General features: G+C 42.6%; 4 protein-coding genes across 4 annotated transcripts; all 4 read right to left on the reverse strand.

The window, feature by feature from the left end:
- Window positions 1-3,721: 3,721 nt before the first annotated feature.
- Window positions 3,722-5,887, reverse strand: LOC132831413 (ferritin heavy chain A-like). Its single transcript, XM_060849546.1, has 4 exons — window positions 5,786-5,887; window positions 4,439-4,585; window positions 4,031-4,156; window positions 3,722-3,877 (listed from the first exon to the last, which is right to left on the reverse strand). Exons 1-4 carry the CDS (start codon window positions 5,885-5,887, stop codon window positions 3,722-3,724), a joined length of 531 nt encoding a protein of 176 aa, XP_060705529.1.
- A 4,704-nt stretch (window positions 5,888-10,591) lies between these two features.
- On the reverse strand, window positions 10,592-12,664 carry LOC132831412 (ferritin heavy chain A-like). The gene is made up of 4 exons (XM_060849545.1): window positions 12,563-12,664; window positions 11,468-11,614; window positions 11,023-11,148; window positions 10,592-10,747 (listed from the first exon to the last, which is right to left on the reverse strand). The coding sequence occupies exons 1-4, from the start codon at window positions 12,662-12,664 to the stop codon at window positions 10,592-10,594; spliced, it is 531 nt and encodes a 176-aa protein (XP_060705528.1).
- A 5,916-nt stretch (window positions 12,665-18,580) lies between these two features.
- Window positions 18,581-20,825, reverse strand: LOC132831470 (ferritin heavy chain A-like). The gene is made up of 4 exons (XM_060849633.1): window positions 20,724-20,825; window positions 19,240-19,386; window positions 18,891-19,016; window positions 18,581-18,736 (listed from the first exon to the last, which is right to left on the reverse strand). The coding sequence occupies exons 1-4, from the start codon at window positions 20,823-20,825 to the stop codon at window positions 18,581-18,583; spliced, it is 531 nt and encodes a 176-aa protein (XP_060705616.1).
- Window positions 20,826-24,420: 3,595 nt separating this feature from the next.
- LOC132831469 (ferritin heavy chain A-like) lies at window positions 24,421-26,483 on the reverse strand. The gene is made up of 4 exons (XM_060849632.1): window positions 26,382-26,483; window positions 25,342-25,488; window positions 25,051-25,176; window positions 24,421-24,603 (listed from the first exon to the last, which is right to left on the reverse strand). Exons 1-4 carry the CDS (start codon window positions 26,481-26,483, stop codon window positions 24,448-24,450), a joined length of 531 nt encoding a protein of 176 aa, XP_060705615.1. The 3' UTR covers window positions 24,421-24,447.
- Window positions 26,484-27,356: the final 873 nt, after the last annotated feature.

Consider the following 27,356-nt stretch of genomic DNA (forward strand, 5'->3'; position numbering starts at 1 on the left):
GAGTTTCTCCAGTAATCTCTGTTCGTGTTGTTAATGATAACTTGTAACTTTTGCTGAAATAACATTTCAGAACCTGGTCATGTTTGTTGCGTGTGAGGGGCTGTGAAGCTGACACAGTACAAATTAAATCATTCTGTGGGACTTTGCCAACCGGCCACTGGACAGAGAAATGGAAATGTGTGAATGAGAGGCAGTGAATGTGACCAACTCCAGTATCACCCACACACTCAGCTGCTGTTCCACAGTAGGGAGCCTCCATTTGTAACAGGAAGTTTCAATGTCCCACTATCAGAGATCAGGAGAATCGATGTTTCGGGCGTGAGCCCTTCTTCAGGAGTGATGAAAGACACTTTCCTCATTCCTGAAGAAGGGCTTATGCCCGAAACGTCGATTCTCCTGCTCCTTGGATGCTGCCTGACCTGCTGCGCTTTTCCAGCAACACATTTTCAGCTCTGATCTCCAGCATCTGCAGTCCTCACTTTCTCCATATCAGAGATCCCCAATTATCCTTTGTCACAGATAGTGGGGCAACATCTCACCCTTCTCTTTTTGGGGCTTTGGTCAATTGTCCTTGCTGAGGTGATACCTGAGAAGTGACATCCCCAGCAACATTTGACAGTCTCAGTGGGATCTATACATTTGTAAGATTTTGGATTTGGGGATTACAGATACCTAAGGTCAGCTGTTGAGGGTTTGTAAGTAGTTTTAAGATCGTTTATTCAGTTTATAGTAACAGTTTAGACATGTGAGATAATGGAGAGTTTTATTGATCTCAGAGAATGGATAAATGGATGCAACCAATCTCTATAGCATTTGATAGCAGGAGTGACCGTCTTTCAGCATTTACTGATGGTAAGGCTCTTTCTTTTCTTTATTGTTTTATTCCCAGGTCAGCTGAGGCACCAGGAAGGTTTTGTTCCTCTCCCTGGCAAATTTTTAACTCCCCTCACCCCTCCTCCACAGATCATAGACCATAAAACCATTAGGTCTCTGGGTTGGAATAGACCGTTCAGTCCCTTGAACCTGTTCCACTGTTCTATAGGATCACAGCAGATCCAATGTTCCTCCCATCTACTTTCTTCCCTTTCCCGTAACCCTTGATTCCTCAATCCTCAAGAATCTATCGTGGCTTTAAATATACGCAAGATATCCACAGCTGTCTGTGGCAAGGCATTCCAAAGACCCACAACCCTCTGAGGGAAGGAATTCCTCCTCATCTGAGTCTTCGATGGGGGTTCCTTTACCCTGAGACTGTGGCAGTGATGGGTCCTTCCCTTAGTGGCTGTAAACTACGTTCCCGCAGATGTTTCCCGCCGCTGCGTGGATCTCCGAGATTCATGTTCAGCAGTGACCTCTGGAACCGATGTCACCTTGTCCAACTGCTGATTACCACCTCAAGCTAGTTTCAGTTGTTTTTCTAATCAAACCAATGGAGATGCTGTGACACACCTCTGGAGCAGGTGAGACTTGAACCCAGGTCTCCTGGCTCAGAAGTAGAGACACTACCACTGTGCATCAAGAGCATGGACCCATTGAGTAGCTGCACATTTACCTTGTGTCAACCATTGGTTTGAACCCTTGCCCCCAGTGAGTATTGGGCAGCTACCAAGACAGCAGAATGGTCATCTTCCTTGTGCCCAGCACTGGAGGTCAGCTCTTGATGTCGCATTAGAAAGGGTCAAGAGATGACCCTCAAAACACTCCCATGGATAATCGAAAATTTAATGGTGGTGAAAGCAGCCATTTCGCCCATCGTGCATGTACTAGCCTTCTGAATGAGCATTTTGACTTAGCATTCGCCAGCCTCTTCCCTGTCACCCTGTACTTTATTCCCATTGAAATAATCCCATTCCCTCTTGAATAGCTCAGTTGAACTGATCTTCACAAAGCTGGTGATCAAAATGTATTGTTTGTTTAATAGCCTAAATATTGTATTCTCATGTCAATAGGAGTCTGAATTTAGGACCATGGCATAGGTGACGGGGGTGAAAGTTAAAGTTATCCTTTGCTAATTGAGATGGAGAGGAGCATAAAGTACTTTGCTCAAAAGATTGGGTGTTCTTGAAATTCCTGCACTGGAGATATGTAGATACCAAGTTTGACTTATGTAACACTGGTCTAGATGGACTTTGAGTTACTCAGGACTTCAAGGTTATAGAAGGAGATGGAAAAGTTGAGTTGAAGCCCAAAAGTCAGCCATTATTGTACTTAACAGGCAAAGCAGTCAAAGGTCAGAGGCTGGGAATCCTGTAGCAAGTATCTTACCTCCTGACTCCTCAAATACTGTCCACCATCTGCAAGGCACAAGTCAGGATGTGATGGAATACTCACTTGCCTGGATAGGTGCAGTACCAATACCACAAGCAGCTTGACAGCATCCAGGAATGCAGCCACATCCACTCCCTCCATCACTGACACTCAGTGGAAGTGTACACCATCTACAAAATGCACTTTGGAAATTCAAACACCTTTAACAGTCTCTTCTAAACCAACAAGCACTTCATCTGGAAGGAAGAATGCAGCAGATACATGGGACACCACTTCCTGCAAGATCCCCACCCCAAGCTACACACCAGCCTGACTTGTAATTCCATGTTGTTGGATCAGAATACCTGGAAGCCCTTCCCTCTGGGTAATTGGATGCACTCTCAGCCATTCAAGGTGGCATCACATCACCAGGGGATGGGTCATAAATACGGGCCCAGTCAATAGTGCTCACATCCAGGTGAGCTGAGTAACAGTGACGGGTTGTATGGTTTACTCTCTTAAATAGCGACTAAGACCATATTAAAATGCAAACTCCATTGAATGAAGTTTAGTGTATACTAAAACAACTATTACACTTCCTATTAGCTTGCTGCAATTGGATTATGGTAGTAAATCCAAAAAAAAACCACACTTGGAAGTAGTGATTAATTACAAAAAACCATCAATGTTATTGTCTATAAACTGAAATTGCATGGAAGTTGTTAGAAAAGAAGGACTTAAAGTATTGCCCCCAGGAAATCATGAACAGTTTGTGGCAACTCAAGGAAAAATAGTTACTGGAAATATTTTGCTGGAGTGTTAAGTCCCAGTTATTTCCTCAAGTTCATTCCAGAGAGAGATTTTCAGACAGTTGAAACCTGTGGAGAAGTGCTGTTGTTGTAGTGTCACTGGTTTAGTAGCCTGCAGGGTTAATGCTCAGAGACCATGGATTCAAATCTCACCATGGCAGCTGGAGGGATTTAAATCCCTCATGAATGATGTTGACCATGTAATTCTGTTGAATTACAAAATTTGAAACATTATGCTTGGTGATTTCCCTGGGATGCAAAGGCATCATTATTGCTAGTGGGACCCTGGTGCTCAGACTCAAGTTAAAACAAATATGGCTTTAGTTATTCCCTGTACTGGAAAACAATACATAGAGCATCTGGCAGTTTTTTTGTACTACAATCTCTGCTGTTGAGCATTTGACTGGAGTGTTGCAAAATTGTGCCTCTACCCAATGTTAGACAAGGCAGCTGTAAAACCAAACTTTTAGAAAATTAGCAAGCCAACCAAAGTCCAATATTTGAACAGTTTATTTTACCAGAGTCTAATACATTTCACAATAAAGAGCCCAGATTTCAACCCTGGTACAATTTAAGCAAATCACATTTCTTTCCTCCTACACAAAATGATAGACAACATTCTATTTTAGTATAGTAGACAACTAAACTTGCTCTCTGCAGTCCATTCAATCACTCTCCCCCAGGGTGAGCCTGTCAAACAGGTATTCTCCCAGGCCATTATCAGGGGCTCCCAGTCTCTTCAGGTTGGTGATGTGATCTCCCAGCTTCTTGATCATCTTCACTTGCTCATCCAAGTAGTGCCTCTCCAGGAAGTCACACAGCTGGAAAGCAAAATATAGCAATGACAAATTGTCAAGAATGCTAGACCTCAGTCACAACATCTGTTCTGTGTAACCCCCACAAAGAGTCATTAGCTGCAGGAATCCCAAGGCACTAAGTCATTGCAACTTCCCCAATTAGCAGAAGGAACTCACATGAGGGTCAGTGTGGCCAGAGGAGAGTTTGTGCAGATCCAGCAGACTCTGGTTCACATCCTTCTCCATCTGCAGAGCTCTCTGCATTGCCTCCAGACCATTGCCCCACTCATCCTGCTCTGGCTTCTGAAGGGAAAGTATTTAAAGTCAGTTGTGAAACAGCAATGATCTGTGCAAAGTAGGAGATAAATAACAATTCAAGGCAATCATACCAGTCTCCTAGCCAACTCTGACCAGATTAAAGATTGAACCTCATTGGAGACAACAAGTTTCAAAACACATGGAATAGATAACTGATCTCTAGAAGAGTTTTATAAAATAGCTTTGTTCTCAAACAAAATCCCATTTCTTTTTGGCTTCAACCACCATTAATAGAATCTCATTCCTTAGAAGGGCATGAAAAGATACCTTGACATCCTGCAGGAGGACCCTGCCTCCACGTTTATTCTGGAATTCCATCAGTTTCTCAGCATGTTCCCGTTCCTCATGGGACTGCTCCTTGAAGAACTCAGCAAAGTGATGCAGGGCAACATCATCCCGGTCAAAGAAAGAGGACTGTGGATAATTTCACATTAATTAGTACCAGATTTCCTTCTCACTTAGGAAGTCAAATCTTGACTATGAAGGCTTTTTGTTTTAAAAAAAAAGTAAAATTCACATTACCCCTCCCCCCATTAGGTGGGCTTTGGAATCCTCATTTCACATCAGCATCTTCTATATCAAAAGAAAATTAGGGAGGAATTTTTTTTTTAAAGAATAGAAACCCTGCTGTATTCTGGAAATTTAGCAAGTTACTTTTTAAAAAGTGGTCAAAACAGAAGGATCTGGCTCTGTCCTTGCTGCACATACATTGGCATTTTGGGATCCTATACATTAGAGAACAGTAAGAAAGCAAGTTATTGCTTTTTGAAAAAGTCTCAGGATGAAGACACCACTGTCTAGATGATTTATTACCCAATTATGGTTATCCAGAAGACAATTTAGGAGACAACCACATGGCTGTGGGTCTGAAGTCACATGGTAGGCCAGACCAGGTAAGGATGGCGGTTTCCTTCCCTTAAAAGGGACATCGGTTAACAAAGTGGGCCTTCTCACTTTGATTCATGATCATTGGATCCTTAATTCTAAATTAATTAAATTCAAACACCACTATCTGCCATGGTATAAGCTGAACCCAAACCCCAAGAACATTTGAACCTCTTGATTAAGAAAAGACCATTAGGCCACCATCTCACTTGTTAGGTGCATGAGGACACCTGAAGGGACACAAGTGTATCTGAACTGTGCTGACCAAATATTGGTCAATAGTTTAGTCTTAAACCAATTACACAGGAAGTGAGATCTTGAATCAACAGCATTCTTGATTTCTTTTCAGCCATGGATTTTGTCATAGACAAGTTTACCATAACTTTACACTTCAAGTCAGTCAGCTCACCAAGTGAACTTGACAACAATTTGACCAGATCCACAAACTCAGAGTTTAGTGTTCATTTTAGATACTTTTCTAGTGCACTTTAGAGAGACATTATTACATATCAGAACCAAAAGTCCCACCTACTCCAGAATTGAGTTAGGTCTGTATGCAATAGGGAAAAAGCAGATGTTGTAACAGGGTCTACTAATTTATAACACCATACCAAACACTCACTGTTTAAAAGATTCAGTCCTGAACCCAACCTTCCACCAAAACACAGTTTAAATTCAATTTACTGACATCAGACTTTTCAGAACACATTCATAGGAATAGGACCTCACCATGGAGAGGTAAACATAGGAGGAATAGAGCTCCAGGTTGATCTGCTTATTAACAGCATCCTCACAGTCCTTGTGGTAGTTCTGACACACTTGGGAGGCCATCTTCACTATTCCTACTCACTATCACCCAGACAACTCTAGAACTGAGCCTCTCTGCCACAAGCTCTTGCATTTATCCTCCTGGGACACCCTGCACCCAACCAGGGAATGATGTCACCGTGATTGACAATCATGACAGCCAATCAGAAATCACTCATGCATCTAGGCACCAATGAATAAGGATATGAGCTTGAGCCAATCAGAGCTTTGGAATGCAAACAAATTGAGAGGCTTTTTCTCAATGATGTCACTGTTCTTAGGTTTTGTTTCAAATTGAAGGTGTTTAACATTCTTGTTTGAACTTAGTGATAACGACGAAAATGAAATAAGGAACTGCAGCTGCTGGAAATCTGAAACAAAAACAGAGATTGCTGGAGAAACTCAGAAGGTCTGGCAGCATCTGTGAAGAGAGAAACAGAGTAAATCTTTCAAGCCCTGACCCTTCGTCAGAATAGATTATCTGAAGAATGAACACTGGACTTGAAATGTTAATTTTGTTTCTCTCTCCACAGATGCTGCCAGACCTGCAGAGTTTCTCCAGTAATCTCTGTTCTTGTTGTTAATGATAACTTGTAACTTTTGCTGAAATAACATTTCAGAACCTGGTCATGTTTGTTGTGTGTGAGGAGCTGTGAAGCTGATACAGTACAAATTAAGTCATTCTGTGGGACTTTGCCAACCGGCCACTGGACAGAGAAATGGAAATGTGTGAATGAGAGGCAGTGAATGTGACCAACTCCAGTGTCACCCACACACTCAGCTGCTGTTCCACAGTAGGGAGCTTCCATTTGTAACAGGGAGTTTCAATGTCCCACTATCAGAGATCAGGAGAATCGACGTTTCGGGCATGAGCCCTTCTTCAGGAGTGATGAAAGACACTTTCCTCATTCCTGAAGAAAGGCTCATGCCCGAAACGTCGATTCTCCTGCTCCTTGGATGCTGCCTGACCTGCTGCGCTTTTCCAGCAACACATTTTCATCTCTGATCTCCAGCATCTGCAGTCCTCACTTTCTCCACTATCAGAGATCCCCACTTATCCTTTAACACAGATAGTGGGGCAACATCTCACCCTTCTCTTTTTGGGGTTTTGGTTGATTGTCCTTGCTGAGGTGATACCTGAGAAGTGACATCCCCAGCAACATTTGACAGTCTCAGTGGGATCTATACATTTGTAAGATTTTGGATTTGGGGATTACTGATACCTAAGGTCAGCTGTTGAGGATTTGTAAGTAGTTTTAAGATAGTGTATTCAGTTTATAGTAACTGCTTAGACATGTGAGATAATGGAGAGTTTTATTGACCCCAGAGAATGGATAAATGGATGCAACCAATCTCTATAGCGTTTGATAGCAGGAGTGACAGTTTAAAGTCTGGTTGAAGATTTGTAGCTCGGGTGTCCGTTGTTGTGGTTCTGTTTGCCGAGCTGGAAGTTTTTGCTGCAAACGTTTCGTTCCCTGGCTAGGGAACATCATCAGTGCTATTGGAGCCTCCTGTGAAGCGCTGCTTTGATGTTTCTTCCGGTATTTAGAGTGGTTTGTTCTTGCCGCTTCCGGGTATCAGTTTCAGCTGTAGTAGTTTGTATGTGGGGTCCAGGTTGATGTGTCTGTTGATGGATCTTCTTGCCGTTTCCGGGTGTCAGTTTCAGCTGTAGTGGTTTGTATATGGGGTCCAGGTCTATGTGTCTGTTAATGGAGTTTGTGGATGAATGCCATGCCTCTAGGAATTCCCTGGCTGTTCTCTGTCTGGCTTGTCCTATGATGGTAGTGTTTTCCCAGTCAAATTCATGTTCCTGGTTGTCTGAGTGTATGGCTACTAGGGATAGCTGGTCGTGTCGTTTGGAGTGACAGTCTTTCAGCATTTACTGATGGTAAGGCTCTTTCTTTTCTTTATTGTTTTATTCCCAGGTCAGCTGAGACACCAGCAAGGTTTTGTTCCTCTCCCTGGCAAATTCTTAACTCCCCTCACCCCTCCTCCACAGATCATAAACCATAAAACCATTAGGTCCCTGGGTTGGAGTAGATCGTTCAGTCCCTTGAACCTGTTCCACTGTTCTATAGGATCACAGCAGATCCAATGTTCCTCCCATCTACTTTCTGCCCTTTCCCCATAACCCTTGATTCTTCAACTCCTCAAGAATCTATCGCGGCTTTAAATATACGCAAGATATCCCAAGCTGTCTGTGGCAAGGCATTCCAAAGACCCACAACCCTCTGAGGGAAGGAATTCCTCCTCATCTGAGTCTTCGATGGGTGTCCCTTTACCCTGTGACTGTGGCAGTGATGGGTCCTTCCCTTAGTGGCTGTAAACTACGTTCCCGCAGATGTTTCCTGCCGCTGCGTGGATCTCCGAGATTCATGTTCAGCAGTGTCCTCTGGAACTGATGTCACCGCGTCCAACTGCTGATTACCATCTCAAGCTAGTTTCAGTTATTTTTCAAATCAAACCAATGGAGATGCTGTGACACACCTCTGGAGCAGGTGAGACTTGAACCCAGGCCTCCTGGCTCAGAGGTAGAGACACTACCACTGTGCATCAAGAGCATGGACCCATTGAGTGGCTGCACATTTACTTTGCGTCAACCATCGGTTTGAACCCTTGCCCCCAGTGAGTATTGGGCAGCTACCAAGACAGCAGAATGGTCATCTCCCTTGGTGCCCAGCACTGGAGGTCAGCTCTTGACCCTTTCTAAACATTCACATGGATAATCAAAAATATAATGGTGGTGAAAGCAGCCATTTCGCCCATCGTGCATGTACTAGCCTTCCGAATGAGCGTTTTGACTTAGCATTAGCCAGCCTTTTCCCTGTCACCCTGTACTTTATTCCCATTGAAATAATCCCATTCCCTCTTGAATAGCTCAGTTGAACCTATCTCCACAAAGCTGGTGAGCAAAATGTATTGTTTGTTTAATAGCCTAAATATTGTATTCTCATGTCAATAGGAGTCTGAATTTAGGACCGTGGCATAGGTGACGGGGGTGAAAGTTAAAGTTATCCTTTGCTAATTGAGATGGAGAGGAGCATAAAGTACTTTGCTCGAAAGATTGGGTGTTTTTTGAAATTCCTGCACTGGAGATATGTAAATACCAAGTTAGACTTATGTATCACTGGTCTAGATGGACTTTGAGTTACTCAGGACTTCAAGGCTATAGAAGGAAATGGAAAAGTTGAGTTGAAGCCCAAAGTCAACCATTATTGTACTTAACAGGCAAAGCAGTCAAAGGTCAGAGGCTGGGAATCCTGTAGCAAGTATCTTACCTCCTGACTCCTCAAATACTGTCCACCATCTGCAAGGCACAAGTCAGGATGTGATGGAATACTCCTCACTTGCCTGGATAGGTGCAGTACCAATACCACAAGCAGCTTGACAGCATCCAGGAATGCAGCCACATCCACTCCCTCCATCACTGACACTCAGTAGAAGTGTACACCATCTACACAATGCACTTTGGAAATTCAAACACCTTTAACAGTCTCTTCTAAACCAACAAGCACTTCATCTGGAAGGAAGAATGCAGCAGATACATGGGACACCACTTCCTGCAAGATCCCCACCCCAAGCTACACACCAGCCTGACTTGTAATTCCATGTTGTTGGATCAGAATACCTGGAAGCCCTTCCCTCTGGGTAATTGGATGCACTCTCAGCCATTCAAGGTGGCATTACATCACCAGGGGATGGGTCATAAATACGGGCCCAGTCAATAGTGCTCACATCCAGGTGAGCTGAGTAACAGTGACGGGTTGTATGGTTTACTCACTTACTCTCAAGTAGCGACTAAGACCATATTAAAATGCAAACCCCATTGAATGAAGTTTAGTGTATACTACAACAACCATTACACTTTCTATTAGCTTGCTGCAATTGGATTATGGTAGCAAATCCAAAAAAAAAACTTGGAAAGTGATTAATTACCAAAAAACCATCAATGTTATTGTCTATAAACTGAAATTGCATGGAAGTTGTGAGAAAAGAAGGACTTAAAGTATTGCCCCCAGGAAATCATGAACAGTTTGTGGCAACTCAAGGAAAAATAGTTACTGGAAATATTTTGCTGGAGTGTTAAGTCCCAGTTATTTCCTCAAGTTCATTCCAGAGAGAGATTTTCAGACAGTTGAAACCTGTGGAGAAGTGCTGTTGTAGTGTCACTGGTTTAGTATCCTGCAGGTTTAATGCTCAGAGACCATGGATTCAAATCTCACCATGGCAGCTGGAGGGATTTAAATCCCTCATGAATGATGTTGACCATGTAATTCTGTTGAACTAAAATTTGGAACATTATGCTTGGTGATTTCCCTGGGATGCAAAGGCATCGTTATTGCTAGTGGGACCCTGGTGCTCAGACTCAAGTTAAAACAAATATGGTTTTAGTTGGCACTACAGGGAATAACTATAGAGCATCTGGCAGTTTTTTTTGTACTACTATCTCTGCTGTTGAGCATTTGAATGGAGTGTTGCAAAATTGGGCCTCTACCCAATGTTAGACAAGGCAGCTATAAAACCAAAGTTTTGGAAAATTAGCAAGCCAACCAAAGTCCAATATTTGAACAGTTTATTTTGCCAGAGTCTAATACATTTCACAATAAAGAGCCCAGATTTCAGCCCTGGTACAATTTAAGCAAATCACATTTCTTTCCTCCTACACAAATGATAGAATGTTGTCTATTTTAGTAGAGTACAAAACTAAACTTGCTCCCTGCAGTCAGTTCAGTCACTCTCCCCCAGGGTGAGCCTGTCAAACAGGTACTCTCCCAGGCCATTCTCAGGGGCTCCCAGTCTCTTCAGGTTGGTGATGTGATCTCCCAGCTTCTTGATCATCTTCACTTGCTCATCCAAGTAGTGCCTCTCCAGGAAGTCACACAGCTGGAAGGAAGTTTCCAAAGGACCAATATTAATCCATGAATTGGAATTTAATTCTTGACTAGAAGACATGATCTAACAAACATTTCCTTTAATGAACTACTAAATCCTTAGAGGGAAATGCTAGGATTGTGTAAAAATATTTGACACTTATCTGCCCATTCTCTCCAAATCCCTACATCTCCAGGTACTGGGACAGTTATTAGCATCAATTAAAGACAAAAGCAGCATCTTTCAATAATTGTGCCCAAAACACCATTCAATCATGGAGAGCTCACATGAGGGTCAGTGTGGCCAGAGGAGAGTTTGTGCAGATCCAGCAGACTCTGGTTCACATCCTTCTCCATCTGCAGAGCTCTCTGCATTGCCTCCAGACCATTGCCCCACTCATCCTGCTCTGGCTTCTGGAAGAAGAAAGGAAAAGTTCAGGTACAGCATGTAAAAGCATCAGGAGGGTTCCTGTCAAAGCAATGATCCATGCAAGATAAGAGGCAGGATAGAGTAGTGAACAACAATTCAAGCTAGTCATACCAATCTCCGAGCCAACTCCAAATGGATCAAAATTGAATCACACTGGAGAAGACGGGACTCAACACATGCAGCAAATAGCCAATTCCAGAATAGTTTTTGTAAAGTGCTTTGTTCTCAAATCAATCCCATTTCCTTTTGGCCTCAGCCACTACTAACAGAAGCTTATTCCTCAGAAGGGAATGAAAAAGATACCTTGACATCCTGCAGGAGGACCCGGCCTCCACGTTTATTCTGGAATTCCATCAGTTTCTCAGCGTGTTCCCGTTCCTCGTGGGACTGCTCCTTGAAGAACTCAGCAAAGTGACGCAGGGCGACATCATCCCGGTCAAAGTAAGAGGACTGACAAGAGAATTGAATTTTAAAACAGGAATTCTTCCAGTCAGAAATTCTTCCATCCTCATTAAGATTTATTCTCAATTTGACAGTTACAAGTTTGCTATTAGTTTCATCAATCCCAAATATGGGCAACAACTCATTCAGCATGAGCAGCTAGCAAAAAGTGAATTATATGGAGTTCATAAATTTAGTTTGATGCACAGAATTTTCTAAGTTAAGCAAGAGCCTGGAGGTTCTTGGATATTTAAACACTATCATTTCTAATGGAATATGTTCTGGAGTAATTTATCATGAACCCTAGACAAATAAGCAATTCAATGATTTCACTAAGTGTGAAGAGCATTAATTACTACAGGAAGCTTCAAACTTATGAAGTTAATTGATTTGCAAAGTGAATTATTAGCCATGAAAATTGGGACAATCTGATACTAAAATGTAATACTCACACCTATATGGTGGAAGAAAACTCTCCAGTCTTACACCATATAGTTGGAGATTCTCGGTTTAACCTCATATCCCAATGATGTATTAGTGACATTAGTTTCTTTTGAAAAAAAAAGTGGCATCCCATTAATGCTGGGGCTTTAACTAACATTAAGTACTCCACTATAACAGTCTTCAGCAAACCACACAGCAGCTATCTTTTTCTCCCCCAGGTATCTTCTGATCAGAGATAGTAGACAGGTAGGAGTTGAACCCAGACCAAGTTCAGAGACAGGGACACAGACTGCTCCGTGAGAGTGCTCTTTAAACAGGTTTCATGTTAAGCTTCTCCAGAGTAGCTGTTAAAACTGATCCTCAGGCAGTTAACATGACAAAGAAGAAGCATTCACTACTCAAACATTACTCCCAGATTTCATACCCAACAAAACAAGAACGTAGTCATTTCTTTGAAACTGATAAATTCTAACTTTCAAAAGAAAACTACAATCTCAGGATCACAAGCCTCACCATGGAGAGGTAAACATAGGAGGAATAGAGCTCCAGGTTGATCTGTTTGTTAACAGCATCCTCACAGTCCTTGTGGTAGTTCTGACACACTTGGGAGGCCATCTTCACTATTCCTGCTCACTATCACCCAGACAACTCTAGAACTGAGCCTCTCTCTCTCTCACAAGCTCTTGTGTTTATCCTCCTGGGGCACCCTGCACTCAACTGGGGAATGACATCACCAATGATGATTGACAATCCATAACAGCCAATCAGGAATCTCTATCAATCCAGGCACCAATGAAAAAGGAGAGAGGGCTGTGGGGCCAGTACTGAGACCCAGATCCAATCAGTGATTGGGAATACAGAGAGGTTTGGACAATTAGTCTTGATTATACAAGTGTGTTTGAAGTGATGGATCTTCAACACACTGCAAACTAACTGGCTGCTTGCTGTTTAATATGTGATACAGTGGTAGTGTCCATACCTCTGGTTCTGAAGACTCCAGTTTCAGATTTCCCTGTCTCTGGAACTAGATGCCCAGAAAATACCTACAATGGGATTGGAATGTGTTATGGAGTTCGCCAGACCGCTCAAAACATTCTGAAGCAGAAAGCCCCAGACCATAACTTTGCAATTTGATTTGATCAGTGTACAGTGAAGATAACTAGGTTGACTACTAGATTTTAAAACAGACAAAAAAGTATTCATAAAATTATACAATGAAATCAAAGAACAGAATAAAGAACCCTTACAGAACTCAACCTATCCACTAGACTTAATTATGCTGTTCAGAATATACACAATAGTGCCAATAAAAAACTCCCTTTAGAAACTAGTATAAATGGAACACATGCTTACAGGTTGAATTTAAAGGGCAGAAAAGGGAGATAGTTTCCACACAGCTCCCCTGTTGAACTTCCCTATTCAAGACTGAACTAAAACTGCTGCTGGTGAGCTGACCATTTCCCTTTCATTATACAGGTCACTTCTAAAACATGACCACTTTGGCCTGAAATCTCATCTGTTTACATATAAACAAAAGGCCTCTCAAATCCTTTTCATCTCTGTGTCAAACCAGACTGATCAGAGCCCGGCCTGGTTTATTGCCCCTCGGAAAAAAATCAAGGACAGAGTCTCCTTGAACCAAGGAACAGTTTTTAGAAAAAAAGGGACTAACTTTTTGGCAAATGAGGTAATTAAAACCTCAACCTGAGCTACAAATCTTCTCAAAACTCGCAACGTAATTAAAGAATGTTACTTTTAGGGAAGCACTTTTTCATCATCTGACCAAACCTGGTCCTTTTGCCTCGACTTTCCATCTGGTTTCATTCTAAAAGTGGTTCAGTCCTGGATTAGGTGATGAGATTTGTTCCCTTGGATTAAACTCTGGTTCAGGTGGGCTAGATGGGGGAAGCATGTGATTGACAGCAGGAACCACCAATCACCATCTAAACACTACTCTCCTGAGACAGACCCCACCAATGGACACAGTTGACCCACCCAGAAACAAAGTGTATTTGGAGATTGATACATGTCCTGGTCAAAGTGGGTCTGAGATACAGGGAATACCCAGTGATCACAAAGGACTTTGGTCAAACATTGTCAGTTACCGGCTGATGCATAAAGTAAGATTGATTCTTTATTAAAATAACTGAAGGTCTAACAGAGTGTCAACGGTGTATCAAACCTGGTTTTGCTTTCCATTTTTGTGATCTTTAAATGGTACGGTATAATGCTTTTCTATGTTTTTGTTGGCTTCTGTGCTCTTTTGTTAGTTGTATGTTGCTGCCCATTTAAGAATGGCAGTCCTGTAGGAGTGGGATTTTCCTGCAGATAGCATCCTCACCAAAAAAACGGGGTGAATATATCCTAATGGTTCCTGTTCTTGTTCCCTCTGACAATAGTCCTTGGAATTTAGAATTTCATAAAGAACACTATCACACAGATGCAGTGTTTGATCAACCACAAACCTGTTTGTTAGAATAAACCTCATGATGCCCTGGTACAATACCTCTCAGCTTGTCTAAACGGTACAACATCTTGATTGGTTTGTCCAGTTTAATATTGAGACTCACCTAAAACAGACAGCAGAGGGGCATGGCTGATTTGAATGAAACTTCAACCAACATAACCTTACATTTCTGTCCAAATTGTATACAACTCAAATCCAAAAATGCCTGGTTTGGTTTGTTGCCACTAAATTACTTTATGTTTCCCTCCCTCATAAGGTCAGAACTGAGGATGTTTGCTAATGATTGTACAATGTTCAGCACCATTCACCACTCCTCAGATACTGAAACAGTCCACATACAAATGCAACAAGATCTGGACAATATCCAGGCTTGGGCTGAGAAGTGGCAAATAAAATTACACCCGGCAAATGCCAGGCAATGACCCCCTGCAATACAATCTACCAAAGGTCACTTGACTTTCAATGACTCTACAATCACTGAATAATCCCGTTATTAACATCCTTTAACTTACCATTGACCAGAAACTCAGCTGGACTCACCACATAAACACAATGTCTACGAGAGCAGAGGCTCGGAACGCTGTGGTGATTAATTCACCTCCTCACTCCCCAAATTCCGTCCACAGAATACAAGGAGTGTGAAGGAATACTCCCCAATTGCCTGGATGGGGGCTGCTCCAACAACACTCAAGAAGCTCGACACCATCCAGGACAAAGCAGCCACCTGATTGGCACCACACCCACAAACATCCACTCCCTCCATCATCAACGTTCAGAGGCAGCAATGTGTATTATCTGAAAGATGTACTGCAGAAATTCACCAAAGATCCTTTGAAACCCATGACTACTTCCATCTAGAAGAGCGAGGGAGGTAGATGCATGTGAACTCCAGCCCCTGTAAGTTCCCCTTCAAACCACTCACCATCCTGACTTGGAAATATATCACTGTCCCTTCAGAGTCTCAGGGTTAAAATCCCGGTATTCCCTCACTAAGGGTATTGTGGGTTTACCTACAGCACATGGACTGCTGTGGTTCAAGAAGGCAGCTCACCCCCACCTTCTCAAGGGGCAACTAGGGACAGACCAACCAGCAACCCCACATCCCATGAGAGAATTTTAAAAAATTGTGTAAAGCTCTCAGCCCCTGTGCCCCTCAGATATAGCTGATGATGGACCTCCCTCCTCTCAGTTTCTGGTGAGAATGATGGCTTGACTGATTCGCACCCTCCCTCCAGCTGCAGACCCCTCCAGTCCAGGATCACTCCGATTTGACAGGAACACTCGCCATTCCCAAAACCCCCAACCCCACGGCTCCGTCTGCTTTTCATTAGAGGCTGGAGTCAGGCCGACCGATCCTATCCCATCTTCCAACTGCAATGCCAGGTGTTTCATTCAGGATGATCCTTATGGAAATAATATCAGCACATTTCTTGAGGCTAGCCTGCTGAGTGGTCAATGCGTAGCCCCCTCTTTGATCCAGACAGGCCTGCTCAATGTTATTATTTCCACAATCCAATCCTCTGAATGGCAGTTGTCTGGGACCACTTGGTTCTTCAATATCCTTCTCCATGCCTCAGTTAGATGACATGATGGTGGTTATCCTGTGCCATTGTTGTGTTCAAATCCCAACTTCCAGCCCATTTAATATCATCAGTTCTGTTCTGATGTTGGAATAATTAGATTAGATTACTTACAATGTGGAAACAGGCCCTTCGGCCCAAGTCCACACTGACCCGCATACCACCCAGACCCATACTCCTACTCCTACATTTACCCCTTCACCTACCACTATGGGCAATTTAGCATGGCCAATTCACCTAACCTGCACGTTTTTGGATTGTGGGAGGAAAACGGAGCATCCAGAGGAAATCCACGCAGACAAGGGGAGAATATGCAAACTCCACACAGAGAGTCGCCTGAGGCTGAAATTGAACCCGGGTCTCTGGCGCTGTGAGGCAGCAGTGCTAACCATTGTGCCGCCCAGTAAATTTGATAGCATTCTTAACTTCCTTATTTAGATTAAATTACTTACTGTGTGGAAACAGGTTCTTCGGCCCAACAAGTCCACACCGACGCGCACCCACCCAGACCCATTCGCCTACATTTACCCCTGCACCTAACAGTACGGGAAATTTAGCATGGCCAATTCAACTAACCTGCACATTTTTGGACTGTAGGAGGAAACTGGAGCACCCGGAGGAAACCCACACAGATACGGGGAGAATGTGCAAACTCCACACAGTCAGTCACCTGAGGTGGGAATTGAACCTGGGTCTCTGGTGCTGTGAGGCAGCAGGAATGTCTGAGATTAACCTCTCAAACGTATCATTCATCCACATGTTTTGTAGTGAGTCTTGTCTTTTATTCACAGTACTTGTATCTGGGAGGTTTTGAATTTATTCCCACTTTATTCCATTAATTCCCATCGGAGGGGAATCCAATCTCCCAACAGCACGTTTCCCTAACTATTCCAATAATTTGGAAGTAGAAAATGACAGATGGCTAGCATATGGACAGAGGTAATTACTTTTTAAACAAAGAGTTCTCTGGGTTGGCCTTTCAGGAGTGTTTAAAATTTCCTTTCTCAAAAATTGGATCAGCAGCCTCTCATACTGTACAGAGACTCCCCACACTTCTGTTTATCGCTACATCAACTTGCAGGTTTACTCTCACCAGTTCGGTGTTAGCCTCCATAGGCTGCTCCCATGGTTTAATTTGTGGTTTACACTGAGCACATTTAGTCTGGTTTCTGTGCCTTAGTATCACTGTCTATTCTAACAACAGACCGAGCGGACTGTTACAGAGCAGGTGCTATTATAGTGCAATGTCACACTTGACATCGTACAGTGATCTTAAGGACTGTCAGGAAATATCTAACAGGAGCGATCTTTCCCCAAGGAGTATTTAAATTCGGTATCCCCTGTTGGCAGAAATTATTTAATTCTTAAATTCATTTCCCTCCATGAATTTCTCAACAGCAAAAACAAAAAAGAACCCTGAAATGAAGAGGCATTAATAGTGAATAAAACACTGAAATCTTATTAAACCTATTGCATTCCTCAAAGCTCTTCGGACACTGGATAGTTACAACTGAAACATCATTTGAAGCCATTCGACAGTATTAATAGGACAAGGAGCAGGAGGAGGACAGATTGCCAGTTGCATAAATAAACTGAGTAATTCCCCCACTACAAATTGATTGTCATATGTAGTTATGCGAGACTGATTTTAGCAATACCTAGGTGTAGCATGGTGGGAAGGTGAGATTTAGCTATCCCTAATCTTTGCACATTTTATGAACTATGAAGGAGTTTAACTACCTTAACTTGAATGATTGCAGCACTCCATTGCCCATGGATGACTCCCACATTGGGACAGGACCCACAATCCAATGATGTTACATTAACAACTTGGGGGAAAGAAATGGATTCTCCCTCTGGCAACTATGGTGAGATTTGGAACTCCCATGGAGACAAACTCGTTTGGTTGATTGTTGGGGTTTCTAACAGGCTTTTCAGAGACTTCCTATACTGGTGACCACCATTGACTAGGTTTGGTCCTGTAATGAAGTGACCCAATACTGGAGTCATTGGGAAACTAACACCCAGATCACTTGCAGCAGTTTTGTTGCAGCAAGAAACCTAGATTCTGAGAAGTTTGACAGCACAAGGAAAGTCACTAAAAAAAAACTTGTACATAGGTAAGCAAAAAAGTCAGAAGTTGCTTTCTCTCCCCAGTTGTTGCTAGAAATGCAGAGCTTTTCTCTCCTCCCCCCCAGCAATTTGACTTCTAGCATCTGTAGATCATTGTTTTGGATTAAGACAAGTCTGTTTTCTCACATTGGATCATAACAAGATTTACCGGATGCACTCCAATCGACCCTGAATATTTAGATAGTGATCCCATTCCATAATGTGGAAAAATCCACAACTTGATCAATTCATCCACAAAGAAAACCCCCAATTCATTTGAGAATTGTTTATTTAGTAATTTACAAAAGAGAGCCCAGGACACTTTAGTGTATTAGAAGCAGCAGCTCTACAGGTTTCTCCACTGCAGTCAGTTCAGTCACTCTCCCCCAGGGTGAGCCTGTCAAACAGGTACTCTCCCAGGCCATTCTCAGGGGCTCCCAGTCTCTTCAGGTTGGTGATGTGATCTCCCAGCTTCTTGATCATCTTCACTTGCTCATCCAAGTAGTGCCTCTCCAGGAAGTCACACAGCTGGAAGGCAAAGGAATTTTAGATGAAAAAGACCAATTTTATTTCATTAGTAGGAGTTTTAAGCCCCTCTTGAACTACAGTGAATCTCAAGATAATTGTTTAGTGCAAAGAAATTGCTTTATAATTAGACTGAAGCCCACATTGGTCAACTCACATGAGGGTCAGTGTGGTCAGAGGAGAGTTTGTGCAGATCCAGCAGACTCTGGTTCACATCCTTCTCCATCTGCAGAGCTCTCTGCATTGCCTCCAGACCATTGCCCCACTCATCCTGCTCTGGCTTCTGGAGGGAGGGAAAGGAAAAGTGGTCACTTTCTTACAGGCCAAGTTCATATTTAGTGAATGAAGCAATATGGCTTATAGCATGATTAAAGTGGAATTGAATTGCTTCAAATCCACATTAGCACAATTACTGTAAATCTAACCAAATAAACATTTAAATCAAGTTGCTTTAAATAATATAAAAGTACAATTGTTTAATCTAGGAGAGATTAGTCAAACCCAACCTTGACATCCTGCAGGAGGACTCGGCCTCCACGTTTATTCTGGAATTCCATCAGTTTCTCAGCATGTTCCCGTTCCTCATGGGACTGCTCCTTGAAGAACTCAGCAAAGTGACACAGGGCAACATCATCCCGGTCAAAGTAAGAGGACTGGGGATAAAGTAGAACAGATTTCATAATGAAATTACAGCATGCAGCATGATTCTTGTCAACCACTTTAAAACATGTTTGTCATGTCATACCTTTGGGATGCGAGCCCTGGGCCTCCTGGTTCAGGAGTAGGAGACACCACCACTACACCAAAGGAGCACTAAGTTCCTTCATCAGTAGTGAGGTGGACAGAATCTTGGTCACTTAATCAAATTGAATTCAATTTGAACCCAAATCCCAAGAATCTGACCAAGCCTCTCAGTTTCAAGCCCAATCACATTAGAATCTAAATTGGGATGTGGTGGTTAAAGATAAGCTTGTTCAAGTGGTGTTATACACTGCCAAGCAGGTGGGCCTTCACATTCAGTGGTCAGGACACTGTGCTCCAAGATAACCTAACAATTTGTTTTTTTTTAAAATATACAGACGTGTTCGTATATAACTGAATGGCCCACTACCTCCGACCTCAAGGGGAAGGCCACTCCGGAGGTTTTCCTGATCTATTAGCCACTAGCTGGTCACCCAGGTTTGTAAATTTCCCAAGTTATTTCAAGTGACTAACTTATATGCACAGCCTACAGGAGGTCAAGGGGAGGGAGGGAATAAGCTTCATTAGTCAATGAGATCAAATTCACTTGTGAATGTTAATGAGCTTTACTTGTTAAAACCCAGAGATTTATTGGAATTACCTTCCATGTAAATTACAAATTGACCTGATAACTACATAGATACACTGGCACCTGATAGGGAGAGCTTCAGCTTTATTTCAAATAACAGGAAATTATCCTACATTCTGGGACAACATACACCTCAAGGATTCTCTTATGATATTGATCAACTCAGCTGACCTCACTGAGAAGGTGATAAAGCAGAGATCCCTAGATTTCAAATTAATACTTCAACACAAACCACCTCACTCAGTCTTGGAATCTTGGTGCCAGAACCAAAAAGAGTTTGTAGAGACAGATTCGCAACAGTAAGACAGTTACAACTCTAAATGGAGCTAAGACTGATAACACTGAATCAGTGTTAAGTTAAAAAAAAAAGACATTTTCTAGTTGTAGTCAGCACAGAACAAACTTTGCCCGTGTCAATAAGAAAAGCAAACAGACATTCATCCAGGTTCATATTTATTACATAAGCAAAGGCAGGAACCAAGATAGCTTCAGCTTTAAAGCTTTGCATCAGCGTGTAGCAACAAGGAGCAGTCACTGCAATGTTGTGAACCATATGTTTGAAGTACCTCAATTCTCAAGGAGAAAAAAAGTTCAGGTTAGTGTTAAATTGGAGAAAGTCCAACTTTTTCCACAATACTTTGATAGAAGCACAAGCCTCACCATGGAGAGGTAAACATAGGCGGAATAGAGCTCCAGGTTGATCTGCTTGTTAACAGCAGCCTCACAGTCCTTGTGGTAATTCTGACACACTTGGGAGGCCATCTTCACTACTCCTGCTCACTATCACCCAGACAACTCTAGAACTGAGCCTCTTCCCCCCTTGCTGTTGCATTTATCCTCCTGGGACACCCTGCACTCAACCAGTGGTGACATCACCAATGATGATTGACAAATCTTAATAGCCAAACAGAATCTCTCATCAATCCAGGCACCAATGAACAAAGGGGATGGAGATTAGTGGGGCAGGGCCAAGACCCAGAGCCAATCAGAGGTTTGAAATGTCAATATTTGGGATATTATTCTTGATGAGGTCACTGCTTTCAGATTAATAGGTTCTCAACAAACTTCCTGGTTGTATACAGCTAGATAAAAATGGAATGATTTTTTAAAAATTACTTTTGAAGTGCTTTTTCAAGTGATTTCAAGTGCTTTTTCTGATCCTTTTGCTTCAAGTGGCTGTGTTACTGAGATCTCCTATGTTGACTTCTGGCTTCATTTGAGAAGGGTTTATTCTTGGATGAAGTGATGAGATGTGCTCCCTTGGATTAACTTTTGCTTGGGGTGCACCAGACAGAGCAACAATGATTCCCATCTGGAACTGTTAGTTACATGACAGGCAGGAGCTTCCAGGGAGAAATACCACCAACAGACACAGTCAATCCACATGAACAGAAAATACATTCAGATCTTGATACCCGTTCTAGATGAAACAAGAATTCAAGATGCAGTGAATGTCCAATGGTCACAATGGGCTTTGACCAAACTGACAGACATCATGTGGCCACTCAATGGTCCCCACAGGCTTTGATGAAAGCCTATGGTTGTACTGGCTCTGGGGGCAATTATTGATTGATCCTTCCCACAGGAACTGCTTCCAATCAATATCTACCTGCGGACATGGATTAAAACATCAAAGTGGTAAGAAGCATAAATTCTTATTGTTGAACTTCTATAGAATCATCACAGAATCCCTACAGTATGGAAACAGGCCATTTGGCCTGACAAGTTCACATTAACCCTCTCAAGAGTAATCCACCCAGATCCATTCCTGGACTACTCTACAGTTACCCCTCACTAATACACCTAGCACATCCCTGAACATGATGGGCAATTTAGCATGGCCAATTCACCTCACCTGAACATCTTTGGATAGTGGGACTAAACAGGAGCACCAAAGGACACCCACGCAGACACGGGGTGAATGTGCAAACGCCACACAGACAGTCACCTGAGGCTGCAATCAAACCAAGGTGCTGGCAGTGCTAACTACTGAGCCATTGTGCCCTATACAGCGGCAAAATGAAATATGACTGCAAACATAAAACAATGCAGGGACTTAAATCTCATATTGCTGATGTCAGTTCGCAAGAAGAATGTAGATTATCCAAATGGCAATAGTTTGGGAAGTTGGAGTGCGGGGAAGATGCAACAAGACCTGGGTATCCTTGAACACCAACTGCTGAAAGAAACATGCAGCTGCAGCAGGCAGGGATGACCGCAGATGGCCTGTTGGCCTTTGCAACAGAAAGATGAGAATATAGGAGCAGGGACGTCTTGCTGGAATTGTACAAGTTATTGATAAGACCATACGCTGAATGGTGTGTGCAGTTTTGGTCTCATGGTGGATATTCTGACTGCAAATGGAGTTTAATACAGGTATGTGTGAGGCCTTGCATTTTGGAAAGTCAAATCAAGGTAGGAGTTTTATGGTGAATGGTAGAATCTTAAGGAGTGTAGTGGAACAGAGGGACTTTGAAGTTCAGGTTCACAATTCTCTGAAAGTGGAGTCACATGTAGACAGGGCAGTGAAAAATGCTTTTGGCACACTGGCCTTCATTGGGTAGAGCATTGAGTATAGAAGTTGGGAAATGTTGCAGTTATTACAGGACTTTGATGAGGCCACACTTGGAGTATTGTGTTCAATTTCAGGCACCTTGCTATATGAAGGATGGTATTAAATTGGAAAGAGTGCAGAAGAAATTTACACTGACTCAATGGTCTAGGTTATAGGGAAAGGTTGGACAAACTAGGACTTTTTTCTTTAGAATGGAGGAGACTAAGGGAAGATCTTACAAAAGTGTATAAGATCATGAGGGGTATAGATAGGGTGATTGCATTCTGTCTTTTTGCCAGGGTTGGGGAATCGAGGAGAAAGAATAAAAGGGAACCCAAGTGTCAACTTTTTTACAAAGGGTGGTACGCATACGGAATGAGCTGCCAGTGGAAGTGGGTACATTAACAAAACTTCAAAGACATTTGGACAAATACACAGATAGGAAAGGATTAGAAGAATATGGGCCAACTTGCAGGGAAATGGGGTGAGCATGGATGGACATTTTGGTTGGCATGGACTGGTTTGGACCAAAGGGCCTGTTTTTGTGCTGTAGGGTTCCATGACTCCAATAAAAATTACCACATGGAAGGACTGAATGAAGGATAGCTGGATCATTAGGACTATATATACACACACACACACACACACACACTGGAGCTTAGAAGGTTAGTGGTGATAAGGGGAAGAACGCCAGAAGCCCATGAAATTATAATAGGGCAAAGAGATCTTGCTCAATAGGCTAAAGAGTAGCAGAGAGACTTGATTTTGGATAAGCGTTAAGGTATTGCATTTTGGTAAAACAACAAGGGCATGACTTATACAAGTGAAGTAGACCCTTGGATAGTACTGTAGACCAGAGACCAAGGGACTCTGATACATAATCCTTGGAAGTTTGTGTCACATGTGGACAAGGCTTTTAAAGACATTTAGCATACTTGCTTTCCTTGCTCAGTCATTTGAGTTAGATCATCATGTTGGGATTGTACAGGACATTGGAGGGGCTTTTCCTGGAGTACTTCGATCAGCTCTGGTCACTACTATAGGAAGGCAATTATTAACTTTGAGGTTTCAGTAAAGATATACCAGAATGTTGCTAGGATTGGAGACTTTGAATTACAAAGGGAGGCTGGAACAGAGGAGGCTAAATGACCTCAGAGGTATAGATAAGGTGATTGACAGGTGCCTTTGCCTAAGAAAAGAAGGAATTTCAGATGGTTTTTCTTTTAAAATATAAAATTACAAGAATAAAGTTTGACTTTTTGTGAAACCACCATATTAGTTTGTGTGTGGAATGAACTGCTAGAGGAAGTGGTGAATAAGTACAGTTATACAAGTGTCTTGCCAAGATTGTAAGTTCATACAAAAAGCAAGTGGAGATGTAGGAGCCAAGAACATGTAGAGGGGACTGGCTTGATTAGGACTAATGAAACATTTCTCCATCCTTGAAAAGCCTACACAGATTTCCCTAACACTGCAGTGGAAGCCAAAACACAGATCAGAGAAAAATAGAATTAAGGCTAAAGATATCAAAGGTAGAGTTGAATGCTCAGTCATGATGGTGTTGAAATAGTCAATGGACCAAGTGACATTGTTCCATTTTCTAGAGCCCAAGATTAGATTGTAAAGAGGAAACTTACATTAAAAAAGTCTTTCAAACAATGCTCTTTGGCCTTGAGCTGGGACTGAGAATTGGCAGATTGAAAGAGTGATCTTAAATGGTTTCCATCACTGCACAGATGTTGGTTCCAAATTAAAGAGGCACAAACAAGTAAATATTAAGTTTTATTTCAAGTTACACATTTCACAAAGCCCAACTGAGAAGTACACAGTTCAGTCACTCTCCCCCAGGGTGAGCCTGTCAAACAGGTACTCTCCCAGGCCATTCTCAGCGGCTCCCAGTCTCTTCAGGTTGGTGATGTGATCTCCCAGCTTCTTGATCATCTTCACTTGCTCATCCAAGTAGTGCCTCTCCAGGAAGTCACACAGCTGGAAAGAAAAACAAAATCTGATCATGTCAAGATCAAATATACCCTTCTCCACCAAGACTGGTATTCCCCTCAAGCTTGGGAGTGGAGGATTGAGGAATTGGAGGCTACTACAATTACAACATTTAAAAGGCATTGGGATGAGTTTATGAAAAGGAAGGGTTTGGAGGGATATGGGCCAGGTGCTACTAGATTGGGATGGGATATCTGGTCAGCGTGGACAGGTTGGACCAAAAGGGTGTTTCCATGCTGTACATCTCTAGGACTCAGACAGTTAAGGGATGTCACAGATTGCTTAACAGCCAAGAAAGTGCTCAGATCTGACTACAATAGAAGCTTGGTCCACTCCCAGGCTACACTACAATTTAGATGCAAAAATCAGAGGCTAAAGGGCCAAGTGTCTTATCCATTAAGGACAAGAGCCCAGACAAATGCATCAAAAACTCACATGAGGGTCAGTGTGGCCAGAGGAGAGTTTGTGCAGATCCAGCAGACTCTGGTTCACATCCTTCTCCATCTGCAGAGCTCTCTGCATTGCCTCCAGACCATTGCCCCACTCATCCTGCTCTGGCTTCTGGGAAGAGAGAGAAAGGAGAAGGGCTTCACATTCTACAGTTGCATTTGAGACACTACATTTAGAGAGAACTGTGGTGTCAGTTACTGTAATAAACCACAGACGCTGCTATGAAGCAGCTTAATGCTCAGAATTAGTCCATCTACAATAAACATCAAACCCAACCTTGACATCCTGCAGGAGGACTCGGCCTCCACGTTTATTCTGGAATTCCATCAGTTTCTCAGCGTGTTCCCGTTCCTCATGGGACTGCTCCTTGAAGAACTCAGCAAAGTGACACAGGGCAACATCATCCTGGTCAAAGTAAGAGGACTGGGGGAAGGAGAGAAAAATCAAGTGTCACTTAAAGCTCCAAAAGCAATTCAAGATCTTCAATTAATAGACAATTTGTAACAGCATACAACTTAGTTCCCTGCTAAAGCAGTTAGCTAGATTCAGCTCTTGCTATTCAGCTGAATAGCATTGAAGCTAAACATTTCATACCAAGCTAAACCTGAATTCTTATGTCAGGTTATGTAGTACATCCTGCTTTCAATGAATTGAACCAAAGTGCCCTTCTCTCAGTGGAGGAGATTTTTTAGAACAGGGTAGCGCTCTCCACTATCTGGCCCATCATTGAGAGACACTGACATAATAGGGTTTACTGACAGATACTATTTCTAACATTACCATGACTGTATTGCATTAGAGAAAGTACTTCAAATTGATTCCAGGACAAGCAGTTGAGATACTGTCAAATACCATTGAGCAAGTTATTATACACATTTTTCCATTTCACTAATGAATGGAGTGATCATTGCTGTGAATAAAGTCTCAACATCAGAAGGTTGAGAGCTTAACATTCAAGAAGGAGGGAACAATACTAAAGGAGGAGCTGTCAGATGACAGCAGTGACACTGCAGTGTGAACTTTTGGCAATAAGTAGGTCCATGATTTGATACAAAATCCCAACTATAATTCAACAACATTCAGATACACCTCTGGGAGTAGGTAGTACAAGAATCTAGGCCTCTTGGTTCAGTAGGGACAGTACCACAAGTTCACACTACACCTTAAATAACCAGAGCAGCTGCTGTAGACATTGTTCACTCAAAGGTTATTCTATGTTTAAAATCACCAGAGCATTGCACAATCCATTTTACCAATACATTAAATCAACAAAAGTCCAACTCTTCAGGTTGAAGTCTCAAGTCCACAAGCCTCACCATGGAGAGGTAAACATAGGAGGAATAGAGCTCCAGGTTGATCTGCTTGTTAACAGCAGCCTCACAGTCCTTGTGGTAGTTCTGACACACTTGGGAGGCCATCTTCACTATTCCAGCTCACTATCACCTAGACAACTCTAGAACTGAGCCTCTCTCCCACTAGTTGCTGTATTTATCTTCCTGGGACACCCTGCACTCAGCCAGGGCGTGGCAGCACCAATCATGATTGACAATCCCTGACAGCCAATCAGGAATTTCCAATCAATCCAGGAACCAATGAACACAACAGGGAGGACTGTGAGGGAGGAGCAGAGACACAGAGCCAATCAGAGATCTGGAAGATAGATAGGTTTGAGAGATGAAATTTAATGATATCATTACTTATGGAGTAATAGATTCTGTGCACACTCCAAACTAGCTGGATGCTTCCAGTTGGATGTGACTGAATGATAAATGGAAACACGATATTAACTTTCACTCCACCTTTTCTAAACATTTGAATGTGTTCCCACAAATTAAATGCTAAGTATTTATTTTGTTGGCTTCAAAATGCACCAAATTTCTAATGTTCATTCATTAATGGGACATGGGCATCGCGAGCTTGTCCAACATTTATTGTATGTCCCTGGTTGCCCTTCTGTAGATGATGGTGAACTGCCTTCTTGAACCGAAGCAGTCAATTGACTTAGCTACACCCACAGGACTGTTAGGGAGGGGGATCCAGGATTTGGACCCAGTGACACTGAAGAAACGCCAATGTATTTCCAAGTCAGGATGGTGAGTGACTTGGAGGGAACTTCCTTGTCCTTGTATATGGTATCGGTCGTGTGTTTGGAAGGTGCAGACTCAGGTCCCGGAAGGAATTACTCTCGTACATCTGGTGGATAGTACACACAGCTGCCACTGAGTGTCAGTGGAAGGGGGAGTGAATATTTGTGGATGTGGTGCCAAACAAGTGGGCTGCTTTGTCCTGGG

This window comes from Hemiscyllium ocellatum, chromosome 33, assembly GCF_020745735.1.
Source record: "Hemiscyllium ocellatum isolate sHemOce1 chromosome 33, sHemOce1.pat.X.cur, whole genome shotgun sequence".
In the NCBI taxonomy this organism is placed as follows: Eukaryota; Metazoa; Chordata; class Chondrichthyes; order Orectolobiformes; family Hemiscylliidae; genus Hemiscyllium; species Hemiscyllium ocellatum.